This window comes from Vipera ursinii (genome assembly GCF_947247035.1).
Source record: "Vipera ursinii genome assembly, chromosome: 2".
Classification (NCBI taxonomy): domain Eukaryota; kingdom Metazoa; phylum Chordata; class Lepidosauria; order Squamata; family Viperidae; genus Vipera; species Vipera ursinii.
This window is the reverse complement of record NC_139513.1, coordinates 13,401,906-13,420,407: the sequence shown is the minus strand read 5'-3', so window position 1 is coordinate 13,420,407 and position 18,502 is coordinate 13,401,906. Positions and strand designations below refer to the sequence as shown.

The following is an 18,502-nucleotide window of genomic DNA, read 5'->3' as shown; positions in this document are numbered from 1 at the left end:
ACCCCGGGCCTAAGCCATGTAGGGCTTTAAAGGTGATTATCAGCACCTTGAATCGCACCTGGAGGGTAACCGGAAGCCAATGCAGCTTGCGCAGGAGTGGTGTAACATGGGAGTATCGAGATACTCCCATAAGCACCCACGCGGCTGCATTTTGCAGCAGTTGAAGCCTCTGGATGCACTTCAACGGCAGCCCCATGTAAACAGCATTGCAGTAATCCAGGCGAGAAGTGACGAGGGCATGAGTAACCCTGCATAGGGCATCTTGGTCGAAAAAGGGGCGCAACTGGCACACTAGGCGAACCTGTGCAAAGGCCCCCCTGGTCACAGCCATCAGATAATCTTCCAAATTAAGCCGTGAATCCAGGAGGACACCCAAGTTGCGGGCCCTTTCTGAGGGGGACAGAACCTCCCCCCCCATCAAGAGAGATGGAACCTGTTGGACAGTACGAGATGCCGATATCCACAGCCACTCGGTCTTGGAGGGGTTCAGCCTGAGCCTGTTCCTTCCCATCCAGACCCGCACCGCCTCCAGGCACCGGGACATCACGTCAAGGGAATCACAGGGTTGGCTAAGGGTGGAGATGAACAACTGGGTATCATCCGCATATTGGTGATACCTCACCCCAAAGCCACGGATGATCTCACCCAGCGGCTTCATATAGATGTTGAACAGGAGGGGGGAGAGAACCAACCCCTGAGGCACCCCACAAGTGAGGGGCCTCGGCGTAGATCTCTGTCCCCCTGCCAATACAAACTGCGAGCGGCCCAATAGGTAGGAGGAGAACCGCCGTAAAACAGTGCCTCCCACTCCCAACCCCTCGAGCTGTCGCAGCAGGATACCATGGTTGATGGTATCAAAAGCCACTGAGAGGTCAAGTAGGACCAGAACAGAGGAACAACCCGTCCCGGGCCCGCCAGAGTTCATCCACCAGTGTGACCAATGCCGTTTCCGTGCTGTAGCCGGGTCTGAAACCGGACTGGTACAGGTCCAGATAGTCCGCTTCATCCAGGAATTGAGGGAGTTGATACACCACAACACTCTCGACAACCTTCGCTACAAAGCAAAGGTTGGAGACAGGACAGTAGTTATTCAACAAGGCCGGGTCCAGAGCAGGCTTCTTGAGGAGGGGCCTCACCAAATGTGGGATTCAGAGACCAGTCAACGCAGGGTGTCCCAAATATGTCTGTCTGCCTACGCAGAGTTTATTGTATTTATACAGTTTAACAAGCAGGAAATAACGCACAGCAAAAGCGTTGTTTATTGGTGTACACCCCAGTCAATCTTAGAGAACATCCGAAACATCCAAGCCAGGGCAGAGTCTCTTTTATCTAGCTGGTTCTTTGCAGTCCTTGGCAAGGCTAATTGGAATGACCTCATAGTCATGTGGATAACTAGATACTGAGGCAGGCAATTTTCTGCGCATGGTCGTTTCATATCCTTGACCTCCATCTCTACAGCTTCTCTCCTGTGTGGATGCCCTTGTGGGAATTAAGATGACTGCTACAAGTAAAGGCCTTTCCACACTCCATGCACTGATATGGCTTCTCGCGTGTGTGGATCTTTTTATGAGAGGTGAGATCACAATTCCACCTAAAGCCCTTTCCACATTCCACACATTTATATGGCATCTCTCCTATGTGGATCCTCTTGTGGGAACTAAGATTACTGCTAAAATGAAAGGTCTTTCCACACTCCATGCATTGATATGGCTTCTCTCCTGTGTGGATCCTCTTGTGGGAACTAAGATTACTGCTAGAAGTAAAGGCCTTTCCACACTCCATGCATTGATATAGCTTCTCTCCTGTGTGGATCCTCTTGTGGGAACTAAGATGACTGCTACAAGTAAAGGCCTTTCCACACTCCATGCACTGATATGGCTTCTTGCGTGTGTGGATCTTTTTATGAGAGGTGAGATCACAATTCCACCTAAAGCCCTTTCCACATTCCACACATTGATATGGCTTCTCTCCTGTGTGGATCCTCTTGTGGGAACTAAGATTACTGTTACAATGAAAGGTCTTTCCACACTCCATGCATTGATATGGCTTATCTCCTGTGTGGATTCTCTTGTGGTTATTAAGAGTACTTCTACAAGTAAAGCTCTTTCCACATTCCACACATTGATATGGCTTCTCTCCTGTGTGGATCATGTTGTGGGCATTAAGATTACTGCTACTATGAAAGGTCTTTCCACACTTCTCTCCTGTGTGGATCCTCTTGTGGGAACTAAGATTACTGCTAAAATGAAAGGTCTTTCCACACTCCATGCATTGATATGGCTTCTCTCCTGTGTGGATCCTCTTGTGGGAACTAAGATTACTGCTAAAAGTAAAGGCCTTTCCACACTCCATGCATTGATATGGCTTCTCTCCTGTGTGGATCCTCTTGTGGGAACTAAGATGACTGCTACAAGTAAAGGCCTTTCCACACTCCATGCATTGGTATGGCTTCTCTCCTGTGTGGATCCTCTTGTGGTTATTAAGAATACCACTACAAGTAAAGGTCTTTCCACACTCCAAGCACTGATATGGTTTCTCTCCTGTGTGGACCCTCTTGTGGGAATTAAGATGACTGCTATAACCAAAGGTCTTTCCACACTCCATGCATTGATATGGCTTATCTCCTGTGTGGATTCTCTTGTGGTTATTAAGAGTACTTCTACAAGTAAAGCTCTTTCCACATTCCACACATTGATATGGCTTCTCTCCTGTGTGGATCATGTTGTGGGCATTAAGATTACTGCTACTATGAAAGGTCTTTCCACACTCCATGCATTGGTATGGCTTCTCTCCTGTGTGGATCCTCTTGTGGTTATTAAGAATACCACTACAAGTAAAGGTCTTTCCACACTCCATGCATTTATAAGGCCGTTCTCCTGTGTGATTCCTTTCATGAGTTCTAAGACAGTGATTATCACGGAAGATCTTTCCACATTCCTTGCAGGCATATCGTTTCTCTTTTGAACGTGTCTTTTTAAGGGAAATAAGATTAGCAGATTTATTAAAGCTCTTTCCAGACTCCATGCATTTAATTTGTGATGGCTTTGTTTCATTACTCTTTGGTTGCACTTGATCTGTAAAGCTATCTTTCCTCTCTCTCAGATGGATCGCTTGGCATTCCTCCTTGCAATTCTTATTCTCTTGCCCATTAAAGCCTTGAAAAAGAAAAATGAAAACTGTAGCAAGACTAGGGGAATGACCAAATCTTTTCTTTTGAAATTTAGCAAAATATATTTAGGCGGTTTTGCTGGCAGACATGAAGATTCTAAATTATGCTGTTACCAAAGACGTATTCCTAAGTGGGATCCCCCCAATTCTCATATATCAAAACTGGATGACCTCCGAATGAAAGTAAGCAAAACCTTGTCCTAAACTTTGACCAACCGTGTGTGTCAGCCTGTTCAATGACCTGGGACAATTCCAAGGGGCCACAAACTCCCCCAAGTGCTATTGACACTGTTATAATGCTGGGACAGCAATATACCCACCAGCTCCCCAACTTCAGTGAAAAACCTCATCTCCACTTCTCTTTCAGACAGAATCTTTGAAAGTCAATAAAATTTCTGGATGGCAAAAGCTCCCTCACCCTCAACTTGGAATGATGCCAAACTCAGAACACAAGTGGGCACATCTCAGTCAGTTTGGTCCAATGGTTAAGGCACCAGTCTAGAAACTGGGTGACTGGGAGTTCTAGTTCTGCCTTAAGCGCAAATGCTGGCTGGGTAACTTTGGGCCAGTCTCTCTCGGCTCAACCCATGACACAGCATTATTGTTTGGGGAAAAATAGGAAGGAGGAGGAGGAGTACTGGGTGTGTCTACTACCCTGAGCAAAAAGTAACAAAGGCGGTATATATATAAAAAGTGATATTTTCCTATCACAAATAACATCTAAGCCCCCCAGACATTCCTTCTCTACATTTCTGAGCACAGATGGGGGTTCTTACCCAGAGAAACCAGATTCCTGGAATTCTCCAGCATGACTTCCCCATGGAGTGCTTTTTGGTCAGGATCCAGCTGAGACCACTCCTCTTCGGAGAAATACACGGCCACGTCCTCCAAAGACACAACATCCTGGACAGGGAAACAAGTTTCCCAATTAGCAGATAATCCCAAGAATAATGTGACAGTTTTCTTTCACCAATTAAGCAGAGAGATCCTATGAACAAAACAGGCATCTTTCTGCAGAATTCAGAATGAGATCTCACAGCTTTTGACTGACGGCACAACTGAAGCACATTGGATCAAATTGGAAGTATTTGGGTATTTGGCACGCCTTTCAGTGTAGCCAACTAAAACAGTTGTGTTTTTTTTGCTCAATTGGTAGTTGGGTATTAAACCCACAACTTCTCACTGGCTCCAATTCTTCCTAGAGTGGGCAGAAGGAAATACAGGGGAAATCCATCTGATTTTTTGCCTATGGACTGCTTTATCAACTGAGGGAACAAATTCTTCCCCCCAACTCCACACCTTCGTTGGAGTGTTGGGAGAGCTTGTAATGGTATTTGAGAATGACCCTAGGAGATAGAAAAGAAGATCTCTGGTCAAGACAACATGTGGACAATGAAATCTGAGCCTGAAGCAGGAGGGCAGAGAAAATTTATCAGAAGGGACAGTTAAGTTAAGCCAAGTGTGAATTTTTAATGACATGATCTAAAATTTGTCTTGCTTGGAAAGAGCAACATTATACATTAGAAACAGCAACATTACACATTGAATATTATACAGAATAAAATTAAACCCATCCAAGGTTCATGGACCTTTCTGATATTTCTCTTCCTACCTGAGGCAGAGGTTCAGCCACTCTTTCAGCTCCACCACAAAGAGAAGGTGGTTCTAAAAACACTAAGGACAGCTTTCTATTATCTGTGAGATAGAAAACAGCGGAAGCAGAGAGATTTCACTCAAGATGAACAAAACAATCACCTGGATGTCCAAACCTCACATCACATGAAAAGAACTTCGGTTACCTAGTGTGGTGTCCTGACTTTCACCTTTCTGGAAGCTCTCCTTGAATAACAGCTCCTGGGAGGATTTGGATGAATCTTTCCACTTCTGGACAAGACGTGACACGAGAAAGAAGGGAAGAGTACAGAGACACAAATGAATTATCAGGATTGAACACGCAACCTAGCAGACCCCAATGTCCATAGATTAAGCTGAAAAGTGAGAGAGGAAGAATTGCCCCAAATGCATCCTCTGGAAGAAGAATACAACAATGGGTCTTAGGAGTTCATAATCCCAGAAAATTCTACCAGAGACACATTGACAAATTCAGAAAGATTCTCTTTGGAACTGACATAATTACATTCTCACACCTGCAACTCTCCTTGCATCTTCTCAGATTCCTGGCTCAGCAAGAAGCCTTCGGCCAGGGCCACCGCCTGGGAACTGGTTTCCACTCCACACTCTCGCACCCATTTCTCCATCTCTGGGGGAAGGACAGCCAGGAATTGCTCCAGGAGCACCAGGTCCAGCATCTGGGCCTTTGTGTGTCTTTCTGGCTGCAGCCACTGACAGCAAAGGCGGTGAAGCTGACTGCAAACATCTCGGGGTCCCCTCCCCTCCTGGAACTGCACTATTCTGAAGTGACAGCATTGGACCTCTGAACTGTTGGCTTCCTCTTCTTGGCTCTTCTGCCCAGGATTTGCCCCATTCTTCCCACAGCTCCAAGGCAGAGCAGCTGCAGGGCCTTTTCCAACTCCTGAATCTGCTGGGCTTTCTCCCTCCATGTAATCCAGCACCAAAATGGACTGATCTCCCCAGCTCTTCCTAATCACAAGGGGTCTGTCCAATTCTCCTAATGCCATTCAGGCCTCTTCCCTCACAAGATACTTCAGTCTCCAGCGGAACCAGTATACGTATCTGAAAAGCAAAACACAGGAGGTTACAACAGGGTGGCAAATTTGAATACTGAGCATCCTTCTCCATAAATAAACAAATCAACAAAAGAAATTCTTATGAACCCACCAATGTCTGGGAAGACGGGGTGAGAATCTTATTACACAGACTCATTTATGATTGGGGAAAGGTCTTAGCACTCTTCTCTTGCTCAACTTCTATCAAGGAATCAAAATATCAGATCAATACATTTAAAATATGTTTTGGGTTTCCGTTTCTGGAAACAGATTATTTATATCAAATCGTTTTTGTTCCTGCCTAGAAAGTACTACCTTTTGCACAATCCAAATTATAAACGTCTCCAGGCAGAAGAAAATTCACCTGAGTGCCTATCTAAATCGATTTAGCAAAGAGGTTAATCAACATTTGAATTTCTAGTAAAACCTAAGGCAGCAGAACCCCATTAACCTCGTCGTAGCCCAAACCCCTGGGTCAGGGGAAGGCAACCTCGGCTCTTTTATGGCTCATAGCTGGCTCAGGAATTCTGGGAGTTGAAGTCCTTGAGTCCTAAAAGAGCCGAGGTTCCCTTCCCCTGTCCTGGGTGAACTCCAGAAGCCAGAATTAACAAACCACCATCCAATGCACCGGCAGAGCCACCAACGGATAGTGAGGCAAGGAGGGAAACGAGGAAACCGAGTTCCAGTCCTTACACACCTCGCACTCAACTCTTGACACGTGGAACTGTAGCCTTGTGTATAACCCAACAAGAGGAACTCAATGAAGCTTTGCATACTCCACGCCCGCCTCCAGCATCAGAGGAAAGCCCCCTCCACTCACTCTGGGTCACGTCTGGATCGCCCCCCGTGCGGGGATTCCTCACGGCCTCTTGGCCCGCTGGCTCAGCCTAAGGGCCGCAGCGAAGGGGAGCAGAACCGGACACGGCAGAAAAAGCAGAGGCGCTTCCAGCCTTTCCGGCAAGTACAAATCTCCCTTCTGATGGCGGAAGAGCCAGGCGCATGCTCAGTTCCCTCCGGAAGGGGACTGCCCGTCCTTTCCAACCGCTGCCGAGGGAGACCCCTGGTGGACTCTCTGCGCTATGCCAGGGGATCCTGCAAGGGCGCCGAAGGGGGCCAGGGATGATGGGCGTGGGATTGGGTCTCTCTAACGTCTTGCCTTTCTAAATATGATAGTGTCATCTGTACAGATTGCAGTTTTAGAGCTTCCTCTTATTAATTTCTGGGAACTGCGTGTGATTTGTGAACACTGAGGAAACCTTTGTTGAAGATCAAAAGTCATTTTCCTCAAGAGTTGCCTCAGAAATTAGCAAAACACTTAGTGCACCTCAGGAGATCTCCTCCTCCTTCTGTGTTTAAGGTGATTCAGGCAGGCCATGAATGGGAAACCCTCCCTTTTCCCTCATGTTCAGAATTCTGGGAGCTGAAACTCGAGTCAGGCTTTATTCTTCACTCACTTGGGATGACCAGCCTTCCTTGATCGGTGGCTTGAAATCAGCCTCTCCTCATTCATTCCCTCCCCAATAAAAGAGAAAATGGTATGGGGTTCTTGCTTGTCTTAGGGATGAAGCCTTTTCCTGCACTTTCTTTGAGCGAGAAGTGGCTCTGATGCTGAGAAAAAGATGCGTTTCTGCCTGGTTTTCAGCCTTTTGCCTGTGAGGTAAATGTGAAAACCACTAGACCACAAAAAACTGTAGGCATGGGCAGGGATAGGCAACCTTGGCTCTTTTATGACTCATGGACTTCAACTGCCAGAATTCCTGAGCCAGCATGGCTCAGCTTGGAAATTCTCCCTTTCCCCTCAGCATGGCTGGCTCCCGAATTCTGGGAGTTTATTTATTTTATTTTTATTTTAATCCCATTTATATCCCGCCCTTCTCCGAAGACTCAGGGTGCCTTACAATCTAAGCACAAATCAATGTGCTTAGCAATAGCCTTCATTCTATGTACATGCCTGCTTATTAGGGCTTTCGCCCCACCAAGAGGCATTATTACAAAGTCAGCTTAATTACCCCCAACAATCTGGGTCTTCATTTGATCTACCTCGGAAGGATGGAAGGCTGAGTCAACCTTGAGCCTGGTTGAAGTCCACGGGTCATAAAAGAGGCAAGGTTGTCCACCCCTGGGCATGGGCAACTATAAATCAGCATGGCCTTATCGCTTGCTGGGCACCTCAGTCTGGTGATTACAGCATTGTGTTAATGAGATGTTGTTCCTTATTCTTGGTGCCCTTCCAGAGCTCAGCTGGTAGAGTGAAGGATGGGGGAAGCACAATTTCAAACACTCTCAGACTGTTGGTTCAGTCCTGGCTTTTGAGAGGGTTTTTTTGACCAAATATCACCACTGCAACATGTGGGGGGAGGGGCAAAATATAACATGTATAACCCAATAAGATGAAACTCTGCTAGGATATATAAATGATCTAAAATAGTGGCCACCCACAGTGGAATGGGGCCATCTTGAGCTATCACAAAGGTGAGCTGGATAAGCAAGATAGCGCAGGACTGGTCCCTGATGTTTTCCTTTGAAAAAGCCACATCCTCACATTTACATCCTCCTGAACAGCTAAACCATTGGGAAGGTCCTAGGTTCAGAGGGTTGGGTTAGCCATCTTTCAAAATGTTGCTTCTGCGATGTTTTCTCCCAAAACTGCATTGTGAGAAAGTCTGTATTTAGGATTAGATTTATTAAATTTATATGCCGCCCTTTTCCCTAAGGACTCACGGTGGCTCACAACAAAAATTTAAGAAACATGAAATACAAAATTTTAAAAAAGAATTAAACAGTAAATAGAATAAATACATGACAATTTAACTCAGTAAAAGCCAAATTTAAAAAACATATTCAGTCCAGACCTGCTTGTTGGAATAACCAAGTCTTCAGGTCACGGCGGAAGGACCTAAGGTCAGGGGCCGTCCGCAGCTCCGGAGGCAGTTCATTCCAGAGGATCGGTGCGCCACAGAGAAGGCTCTCCCCCTGGGGTTCACCAGACGGCATTGCCTAGCCGACGGCACCCTGAGGAGGCTGACTCTGTGGGAGAGAACCGGGCGATAGGAGGTTGATAATGGCAGCAGGTGGTCTCGCAAGTACCCTGGGCCTAAGCCATGTAGGGCTTTAAAGGTGATTATCAGCACCTTGAATCGCACCTGGAGGGTAACCGGAAGCCAATGCAGCTTGCGCAGGAGTGGTGTAACATGGGAGTATCGAGATACTCCCATAAGCACCCACGCGGCCGCATTTTGCACCAGTTGAAGCCTCTGGATGCACTTCAAGGGCAGCCCCATGTAAACAGCATTGCAGTAATCCAGGCGAGAAGTGACGAGGGCATGAGTAACCCTGCATAGGGCATCTCGGTCCAAAAAGGGGTGCAATTGGCGCACTAGGCGAACCTGTGCAAAGGCCCCCCTGGTCACGGCCATCAGATAATCTTCCAAATTAAGCCGTGAATCCAGGAGGACACCCAAGTTGCGGGCCCTTTCTGAGGGGGGCAGAACCTCCCCCCCATCAAAAGAGATGGAACTTGTTGAACCATACGAGATGCCGGTATCCACAGCCACTCGGTCTTGGAGGGGTTCAGCCTGAGCCTGTTCCTTCCCATCCAGACCCGCACCGCCTCCAGGCACCGGGACATCACGTCAAGGGAATCACTGGGTTGACTAGGGGTGGAGATGAACAACTGGGTATCATCCGCATATTGGTGATACCTCACCCCACAGCCACGGATGATCTCACCCAGCGGCTTCATATAGATGTTGAACAGGAGGGGGGAGAGAACCAACCCCTGAGGCACCCCACAAGTGAGGGGCCTCGGCGTAGATCTCTGTCCCCCTGCCAATACAAACTGCGAGCGGCCCAAGAGGTAGGAGGAGAACCGCCGTAAAACAGTGCCTCCCACTCCCAACCCCTCGAGCTGTCGCAGCAGGATACCATGGTTGATGGTATCAAAAGCCACTGAGAGGTCAAGTAGGACCAGAACAGAGGAACAGCCCGTCCCGGGCCCGCCAGAGTTCATCCACCAGTGTGACCAATGCCGTTTCCGTGCTGTAGCCGGGTCTGAAACCGGACTGGTACAGGTCCAGATAGTCCGCTTCATCCAGGAATTGAGGGAGTTGATACACCACAACACTCTCGACAACCTTCGCTACAAAGCAAAGGTTGGAGACAGGACAGTAGTTATTCAACAAGGCCGGGTCCAGAGCAGGCTTCTTGAGGAGGGGCCTCACCAAATGTGGGATTCAGAGACCAGTCAACGCAGGGTGTCCCAAATATGTCTGTCTGCCTACGCAGAGTTTATTGTATTTATACAGTTTAACAAGCAGGAAATAACGCACAGCAAAAGCGTTGTTTATTGGTGTACACCCCAGTCAATCTTAGAGAACATCCGAAACATCCAAGCCAGGGCAGAGTCTCTTTTATCTAGCTGGTTCTTTGCAGTCCTTGGCAAGGCTAATTGGAATGACCTCATAGTCATGTGGATAACTAGATACTGAGGCAGGCAATTTTCTGCGCATGGTCGTTTCATATCCTTGACCTCCATCTCTACAGCTTCTCTCCTGTGTGGATGCCCTTGTGGGAATTAAGATGACTGCTACAAGTAAAGGCCTTTCCACACTCCATGCACTGATATGGCTTCTCGCGTGTGTGGATCTTTTTATGAGAGGTGAGATCACAATTCCACCTAAAGCCCTTTCCACATTCCACACATTTATATGGCATCTCTCCTATGTGGATCCTCTTGTGGGAACTAAGATTACTGCTAAAATGAAAGGTCTTTCCACACTCCATGCATTGATATGGCTTCTCTCCTGTGTGGATCCTCTTGTGGGAACTAAGATTACTGCTAGAAGTAAAGGCCTTTCCACACTCCATGCATTGATATAGCTTCTCTCCTGTGTGGATCCTCTTGTGGGAACTAAGATGACTGCTACAAGTAAAGGCCTTTCCACACTCCATGCACTGATATGGCTTCTTGCGTGTGTGGATCTTTTTATGAGAGGTGAGTTCACAATTCCACCTAAAGCCCTTTCCACATTCCACACATTGATATGGCTTCTCTCCTGTGTGGATCCTCTTGTGGGAACTAAGATTACTGCTACAATGAAAGGTCTTTCCACACTCCATGCATTGATATGGCTTATCTCCTGTGTGGATTCTCTTGTGGTTATTAAGAGTACTTCTACAAGTAAAGCTCTTTCCACATTCCACACATTGATATGGCTTCTCTCCTGTGTGGATTCTCTTGTGGTTATTAAGAGTACTTCTACAAGTAAAGCTCTTTCCACATTCCACACATTGATATGGCTTCTCTCCTGTGTGGATCATGTTGTGGGCATTAAGATTACTGCTACTATGAAAGGTCTTTCCACACTTTTCTCCTGTGTGGATCCTCTTGTGGGAACTAAGATTACTGCTAAAATGAAAGGTCTTTCCACACTCCATGCATTGATATGGCTTCTCTCCTGTGTGGATCCTCTTGTGGGAACTAAGATTACTGCTAGAAGTAAAGGCCTTTCCACACTCCATGCATTGATATGGCTTCTCTCCTGTGTGGATCCTCTTGTGGGAACTAAGAAGACTGCTACAAGTAAAGGCCTTTCCACACTCCATGCACTGATATGGCTTCTTGCGTGTGTGGATCTTTTTATGAGAGGTGAGATCACAATTCCAACTAAAGCCCTTTCCACATTCCACACATTGATATGGCTTCTCTCCTGTGTGGATCCTCTTGTGGGAACTAAGATTACTGCTACAATGAAAGGTCTTTCCACACTCCATGCATTGATATGGCTTATCTCCTGTGTGGATTCTCTTGTGGTTATTAAGAGTACTTCTACAAGTAAAGCTCTTTCCACATTCCACACATTGATATGGCTTCTCTCCTGTGTGGATCCTCTTGTGGGAACTAAGATTACTGCTACTATGAAAGGTCTTTCCACACTCCATGCATTGGTATGGCTTCTCTCCTGTGTGGATCCTCTTGTGGTTATTAAGAATACCACTACAAGTAAAGGTCTTTCCACACTCCATGCATTTATAAGGCCGTTCTCTTGTGTGATTCCTTTCATGAGTTCTAAGACAGTAATTATCACGGAAGATCTTTCCACATTCCTTGCAGGCATATCGTTTCTCTTTTGAACGTGTCTTTTTTAGGGAAATAAGATTAGCAGATTTATTAAAGCTCTTTCCAGACTCCATGCATTTAATTTGTGATGGCTTTGTTTCATTACTCTTTGGTTGCACTTGATCTGTAAAGTTCTCTTTTCTCTCTCTCAGATGGATCGCTTGGCATTCCTCCTTGCAATTCTTATTCTCTTGCCCATTAAAGCCTTGAAAAAGAAAAATGAAAACTGTAGCAAGACTAGGGGAATGACCAATTTTTTTTAATTTAGGAAAATATATTTAGGCAGTTCTGCTGGCAGACATGAAGATTCTAAGCCATGCTGTTACCAAAGACGTATTCCTAAGTGGGATCCCCCCAATTCTCATATATCAAAACTGGATGACCTCCGAATGAAAGTAAGCAAAACCTTGTCCTAAACTTTGACCAACCGTGTGTTCAATGACCTGGGACAATTCCAAGGGGCCACAAACTCCTCCACGTGCTATTGACACTGTTATAATGCTGGGACAGCAATATACCCACCAGCTCCCCAACTTCAGTGAAAAACCTCATCTCCACTTCTCTTTCAGACAGAATCTTTGAAAGTCAATAAAATTTCTGGATGGCAAAAGCTCCCCCACCCTCAACTTGGAATGATGCTAAACTCAGAACACAAGTGGGCACATCTCAGTCAGTTTGGTCCAATGGTTAAGGCACCAGTCTAGAAACTGGGTGACTGGGAGTTCTAGTTCTGCCTTAAGCGCAAATGCTGGCTGGGTAACTTTGGGCCAGTCTCTCTCGGCTCAACCCATGACACAGCATTATTGTTTGGGGAAAAATAGGAAGGAGGAAGAGGAGTACTGGGTGTGTCTACTACCCTGAGCAAAAAGTAACAAAGGCGGTATATATATAAAAAGTGATATTTTCCAATCAAAAATAACATCTAAGCCCCCCAGACATTCCTTCTCTACATTTCTGAGCACAGATGGGGGTTCTTACCCAGAGAAGCCAGATTCCTGGAATTCTCCAGCATGACTTCCCCATGGAGTGCTTTTTGGTCAGGATCCAGCTGAGACCACTCCTCTTCGGAGAAATACACGGCCACGTCCTCCAAAGACACAACATCCTGGACAGGGAAACAAGTTTCCCAATTAGCAGATAATCCCAAGAATAATGTGACAGTTTTCTTTCACCAATTAAGCAGAGAGATCCTATGAACAAAACAGGCATCTTTCTGCAGAATTCAGAATGAGATCTCACAGCTTTTGGCTGACGGCACAACTGAAGCACATTGGATCAAGTTGGAAGTATTTGGAATGCCTTTCAGTGTAGCCAACTAAAACAGGTTTTTTGGTCACTTGGTAGTTGGGTATTAAACCCACTGCTTCTCACTGGCTTCAATTCTTCCTAGAGTGGGCAGAAGAAAATACAGGGGAAATCCATCTGCTTTTTGTCCATAGACTGCTTCATCAACCGAGGGAACAAACTCTTCCCTCCCACTCCACACCTTCGTGGGAGTGTTGGGAGAGCTTGTAATGGTATGTGAGAATGACCCTGGGAGATAGCAAAGAAGCAGGAGGGCAGAAAAAAATTATCAGAAGGGACAGTTAAGTTAAGCCAAGTGTGAATTTTCAATGATATGATCTACAATTTGTCTTGCTTAGGAAGAGCAACATTATACATTAGAAACAGCAATATTACACAGTGAATATTATACAGAATAAAATGAAACCCATCCAAGGTTCATGGACCTTTCCGATATTTCTCCTCCTACCTGAGGCAGAGGTTCAGCCACTCTTTCAGCTCCACCACAAAGAGAAGGTGGTTCTAAAAACACTATGGACAGCTTTCTATTATCTGTGAGATAGAAAACAGTGGAAGCAGGGATTTCATTCAAGATGAACAAAACAATCACCTGGATGTCCAAATCTCACATCACATGAAAAGAACTTCGGTTACCTAGTGTGGTGTCTTGACTTTCACCTTTCTGGAAGCTCTCCCTGAATAACAGCTCCTGGGAGGATTTGGATGAATCTTTCCACTTCTGGACAAGACGTGACACGAGAAAGAAGGGAAGAGTACAGAGACACAAATGAATTATCAGGATTGAACACGCAACCTAACAGACCCCAATGTCCATAGATTAAGCTGAAAAGTGAGAGAGGAAGAATTGCCCCAAATGTATCCTCTGGAAGAAGAATAGAACAATGGGTCTTAGGAGATCATAATCCCAGAAAATTCTACCAGAGACACATTGACAAATTCAGAGAGATTCTCCTTGGAACTGACATAATTACATTCTCACACCTGCAACTCTTCTTGAATTTTTTCTTCTTTCTGACTCAGCAAGAAGCCTTCGGCCAGGGCCACTGCCTGGGAACTGGTTTCCACTCCACACTCCCGCACCCATTTCTCCATCTCTGGGGGAAGGACAGCCAGGAACTGCTCCAGGAGCACCAGGTCCAGCATCTGGGCCTTTGTGTGTTGTTCTGGCTGCAGCCACTGACAGCAAAGGCGGTGAAGCTGACTGCAAACATCTCGGGGACCCCTCCCCTCCTGGAACTGCACTTTTCTGAAGTGACAGCATTGGACCTCTGAACTGTTGGCTTCCTCTTCTTGGCTCTTCTGCCCAGGAATTGCCCCATTCTTCCCAAAGCTCCAAGGCAGAGCAGCTGCAGGGCCTTTTCCAACTCCTGAATCTGCTGGGCTTTGTCCCTCCATGTAATCCATCACCAAAATGGCCTGATCTCCCCAGGTCTTCCTAATCACAAGGGGTCTGTCCAAATCTCCTAATGCCATTCAGGCCTCTTCCCTCACAAGACACTTCAGTCTCCAGTGGAACCAGCTTAGGTATCTGAAAGGCAAAACACAGGGGTTTGCAACAAGGTGACAAATTTGAATAGTTAGACACAAAAATAGTCACAAATTGAAATTCACTCTGTTTGTGTTACAAATAGAAAAGAAGTTTATTAGACTTCACAACAAAGTCTAAAAAGTAACGGTTTGCAAAGTGTGGGATTCAGGAAGGCAAACAATGTAGCCAAACACTGAACCACACCCCAAATTCCAAAATCCCATATTATACATCCTATCGCCGACGCCCCATTCCCTCCCCCATGGCCCCATTAACTTAGGCTTTTGAGGTTACAATCTATCAAAAGCGCCTAAACAGAATACATTATCTCTGCCCCTGTTTGCTTACATTATACTAATAAGATCCCTCCCCTACTATCCTGTTTCTAGGGAAGAGATGTCTCCCATGTTCTACACCTGGGGGGGGGGTACCAGGCACCAGAAGGTACTTAAAAACAATTCCTAGATGGTGACTCACACTGGGCCCCATGATAACTCCTGTTCTCCCCCTCCCTCCATCTGAGGCTTGTATTTTCCCCCATATTCTCAAAGCATCTACTCAAGCAATTGATTATAAAATGATTATTATAAAATATAAAATAGGATTACATGATAATACTAAAAGCATATATATTTTTATTTTAAAAGTTCCTCACTACTTCCAGTTATTTTCCACAATACTGAGCATCCTTCTCCATAAATAAACAAATCAACAAAAGAAATTCTTATGAAGCCACCAATGTCTGGGAAGATGTGGGTGGGAGGGGAATCTTACTAGACAGACTCATTTATGTTTGGGAAAAGTTCTTAGCACACTTCTCTTCTTGCTCAACTTCTATCAAGGAATCAAAATACCAAGTAAATACATTTAAAATATGTTTTGGGTTTCTGTTTCTGGAAACAGATTATTTATATCAAATAATTTCTATTGCTGCCTAGAAAGAACTACCCTTTGCACAATCCAAATTATAAATGTCTCCAGGCAGAAGAAAATTCACGTGAGTGCCTATCTAAATCGATTTAGCAAGGAGGTTAATCAACATTTGAATTTCTAGTAAAACCTAAGGCAGCAGAACCCCATTAACCTCGTGGTCCAAACCCCTGGGTCAGGGGAAGGCAACCTCGGCTCTTTTATGGCTCATAGCTGGCTCAGGAATTCTGGGAGTTGAAGTCCTTGAGTCCTAAAAGAGCCGAGGTTCCCTTCCCCTGTCCTGGGTGAACTCCAGAAGCCAGAATTAACAAACCACCATCCAATGCACCGGCAGAGCCACCAACGGATAGTGAGGCAAGGAGGGAAACGAGGAAACCGAGTTCCAGTCCTTACAACCCTCGCACTCAACTCTTGACACGTGGAACTGTAGCCTTGTGTACAACCCAACAAGAGGAACTCAATGAAGCTTTGCATACTCCACGCCCGCCTCCAGCATCAGAGGAAAGCCCCCTCCTCCCCCTCCACTCACTCTGAGTCACGTCTGGATCGCCCTCCGTGCGGGGATTCCCCACGGCCTCTTGGCCCGCTGGCTCAGCCTAAGGGCCGCAGCGAAGGGGAGCAGAACCGGACACGGGAGAAAAAGCAAAGGCGCTTCCAGCCTTTCCGGCAAGTACGAATCTCCCTTCTGATGGCGGAAGAGCCAGGCGCATGCTCAGTTCCCTCCGGAAGGCGACTGCCCATCCTTTCCAACCGCTGCCGAGGGAGACCCCTGGTGGACGCTCTGCGCTATGCCAGGGGATCCTGCAAGGGCGCCGAAGGGGGCCAGGGATGATGGGCGTGGGATTGGGTCTAAGTCTTGCCTTTCTAAATATCATCGTGTCATCTATACAGATTGCAGTTTTAGAGCTTCCTCTTATTAATTTCTGGGAACTGCGTGTGATTTGTGAACACTGAGGAAACCTTTGTTGAAGATCAAAAGTCATTTTCCTCAAGAGTTGCCTCAGAAATTAGCAAAACACTTAGTGCACCTCAGGAGATCTCCTCCTCCTCCTGTGTTTAAGGTGATTCAGGCAGGCCATGAATGGGAAACTCTCCCTTTTCCCTCATGTTACGAATTCTGGGAGCTGAAACTCACTCCACTCACTTGGGATGACCAGCCTTCTTTGATCGGTGGCTTGAAATCAGCCTCCCCTCATTCATTCCCTCCCCAATAAAAGAGAAAATGGTATGGGGTTCTTGCTTGTCTTAGGGATGAAGCCTTTTCCTGCCCTTTCTCTGAGCGAGAAGTGGCTCTGATGCTGAGAAAAAGATGCGTTTCTGCCTGGTTTTGAGCCTTTTGCCTTTGAGGCAAATGTGAAAATCACTAGACCACAAAAAACGATAGGCATTTTAAGGGTAAACAACCTTGGCTCTTTTATGACTTGTGGACTGCCTTTCCCCTCAGCATGGCTGGCTCAGGAATTCTGGGAGTTGAAGCCCACAAGTCATAAAAGAGCCAAGGTTGCCCACCCCTGGGCATGGGCAACTATAAATCAGCATGGCCTTATCGCTTGCTGGGCACCTCAGTCTGGTGATTACAGCATTGTGTTAATGAGATGTTGTTCCTTATTCTTGGTGCCCTTCCAGAGCTCAGCTGGTAGAGTGAAGGATGGGGGAAGCACAATTTCAAACACTCTCAGACTGTTGGTTCAGTCCTGGCTGTTGAGAGGGGTTTTTTGACCAAATATCGCCACTGCAACATGTGGGGGGAGGGGCAAAATATAACGTGTATAACCCAATAAGATGAAACTCTGCTAGGATATATAAACCGGACTGGTACAGGTCCAGATAGTCCGCTTCATCCAGGAATTGAGGGAGTTGATACACCACAACACTCTCGACAACCTTCGCTACAAAGCAAAGGTTGGAGACAGGACAGTAGTTATTCAACAAGGCCGGGTCCAGAGCAGGCTTCTTGAGGAGGGGCCTCACCACCGCCTCTTTTAAGGCAGAGGGGAAGACACCCTCCATCAAAGAAGCATTGACAACTGCCTGGAGCCACATTATAATAATGTGGAGATCTGTAATAATATGTATTTGTTTGAAATGGAAATATTGTAACTCGGATACCACGCTGCTTCTTAAAGATATTATTGTAAATATTGGAAAACTAATAAAATATTATTAAAAAAACCACATCTGAACATCAACTGGGACAAAGGGACCAGGCCCGTCAGCAATTTCTTCTACATTCCCCCCCCACTTTTGCTAATTGTTCCTCTAAAATTTGCCTTATAGGGGTATACAATGGCTGTGAAGAAGCAGAAGAATTAACCTCTTCATGAGGAGCTGAAGGTTCAATTAAAGGTAACTTCGGAGGGAAAAAAATTATTTGATTATAATTAGGTGGAGGTTTTGTGGTCAATTGTTGTCCTGCCAAAGCATCAGAGCCAAATTTTTCCACTGCTTGACGGCATTGAAACCATAGATGTAATATCTGGAGCCCGGGGTTCAAGATGTAAAGTATGCCCTATCTTTACCCAGTCCTGTAAACGGAGTGTCCTGTGCTCCAGATACCAAGGACAGTGTTTCCCTATCTCTCCTACGAGCTTCTTTATCTCTGCCACAGGTGCTTTAAGCCCTGACTTTTGTAACAGGAAAGTTAGTTCCTCTACATGCTGTTGCTGCTGAGATAGATTGCAACCCATACTTACCTCTGAGGGGTCCCGTAGGAGGAAGGTACCTTTGGGGTCTATTCCAGACGAAGGTAAATATGTTGAAAGTTGC

At 46.1% G+C, this 18,502-nt stretch overlaps 3 protein-coding genes across 6 annotated transcripts in view; all 3 read right to left on the bottom strand.

The window, feature by feature from the left end:
- LOC310636263 (uncharacterized protein) overlaps positions 1–18,497 on the bottom strand; it is a 36,193-nt gene extending 17,696 nt beyond the window's left edge. The window contains exon 1 of the mRNA XM_083355928.1: positions 18,430–18,497. The gene's annotated coding sequence lies outside the window, so the exon portion shown is untranslated. The remainder of the gene's footprint in view (positions 1–18,429) is intronic.
- LOC310633484 (uncharacterized protein) lies at positions 1,173–6,797 on the bottom strand. 2 transcript variants are annotated; one of them, XM_083351193.1, is made up of 6 exons: positions 6,553–6,797; positions 5,316–5,862; positions 4,968–5,052; positions 4,781–4,863; positions 3,945–4,071; positions 1,173–3,155 (listed from the first exon to the last, which is right to left on the bottom strand). In XM_083351193.1, exons 2-6 carry the CDS (start codon positions 5,805–5,807, stop codon positions 1,453–1,455), a joined length of 2,490 nt encoding a protein of 829 aa, XP_083207319.1. In that variant the 5' UTR covers positions 5,808–5,862; positions 6,553–6,797; the 3' UTR covers positions 1,173–1,452. The 2 variants fall into 2 exon arrangements, with proteins under 2 accessions (XP_083207319.1, XP_083207318.1); XM_083351192.1 differs by having other exon boundaries at positions 6,676–6,789.
- On the bottom strand, positions 10,112–16,414 carry LOC310636259 (uncharacterized protein). 3 transcript variants are annotated; one of them, XM_083355917.1, is made up of 6 exons: positions 16,266–16,414; positions 14,260–14,806; positions 13,912–13,996; positions 13,727–13,809; positions 12,952–13,078; positions 10,112–12,178 (listed from the first exon to the last, which is right to left on the bottom strand). In XM_083355917.1, the coding sequence occupies exons 2-6, from the start codon at positions 14,749–14,751 to the stop codon at positions 10,392–10,394; spliced, it is 2,574 nt and encodes an 857-aa protein (XP_083212043.1). In that variant the 5' UTR covers positions 14,752–14,806; positions 16,266–16,414; the 3' UTR covers positions 10,112–10,391. The 3 variants fall into 3 exon arrangements, with proteins under 3 accessions (XP_083212043.1, XP_083212044.1, XP_083212045.1); XM_083355918.1 differs by having other exon boundaries at positions 14,260–14,808; positions 16,136–16,374; XM_083355919.1 differs by lacking the exon at positions 16,266–16,414 and adding an exon at positions 16,146–16,215.
- Positions 18,498–18,502: the final 5 nt, after the last annotated feature.

Excerpts from the sequence above, each read along its gene's own strand:
- LOC310633484 (XM_083351193.1), bottom strand. The coding sequence starts at position 5,807 with ATGGCATTAGGAGAATTGGACAGACCCCTTGTGATTAGGAAGAGCTGG. Across the intron at positions 5,053-5,315 it reads AGATGCAAGGAGAGTTGCAG|AAGTGGAAAGATTCATCCAA; the intron begins GTGTGAGAATGT and ends CGTCTTGTCCAG. Across the intron at positions 4,072-4,780 it reads TGGCTGAACCTCTGCCTCAG|GATGTTGTGTCTTTGGAGGA; the intron begins GTAGGAAGAGAA and ends TTCCCTGTCCAG.
- LOC310636259 (XM_083355917.1), bottom strand. The coding sequence starts at position 14,751 with ATGGCATTAGGAGATTTGGACAGACCCCTTGTGATTAGGAAGACCTGG. Across the intron at positions 13,997-14,259 it reads AAATTCAAGAAGAGTTGCAG|AAGTGGAAAGATTCATCCAA; the intron begins GTGTGAGAATGT and ends CGTCTTGTCCAG. Across the intron at positions 13,079-13,726 it reads TGGCTGAACCTCTGCCTCAG|GATGTTGTGTCTTTGGAGGA; the intron begins GTAGGAGGAGAA and ends TTCCCTGTCCAG.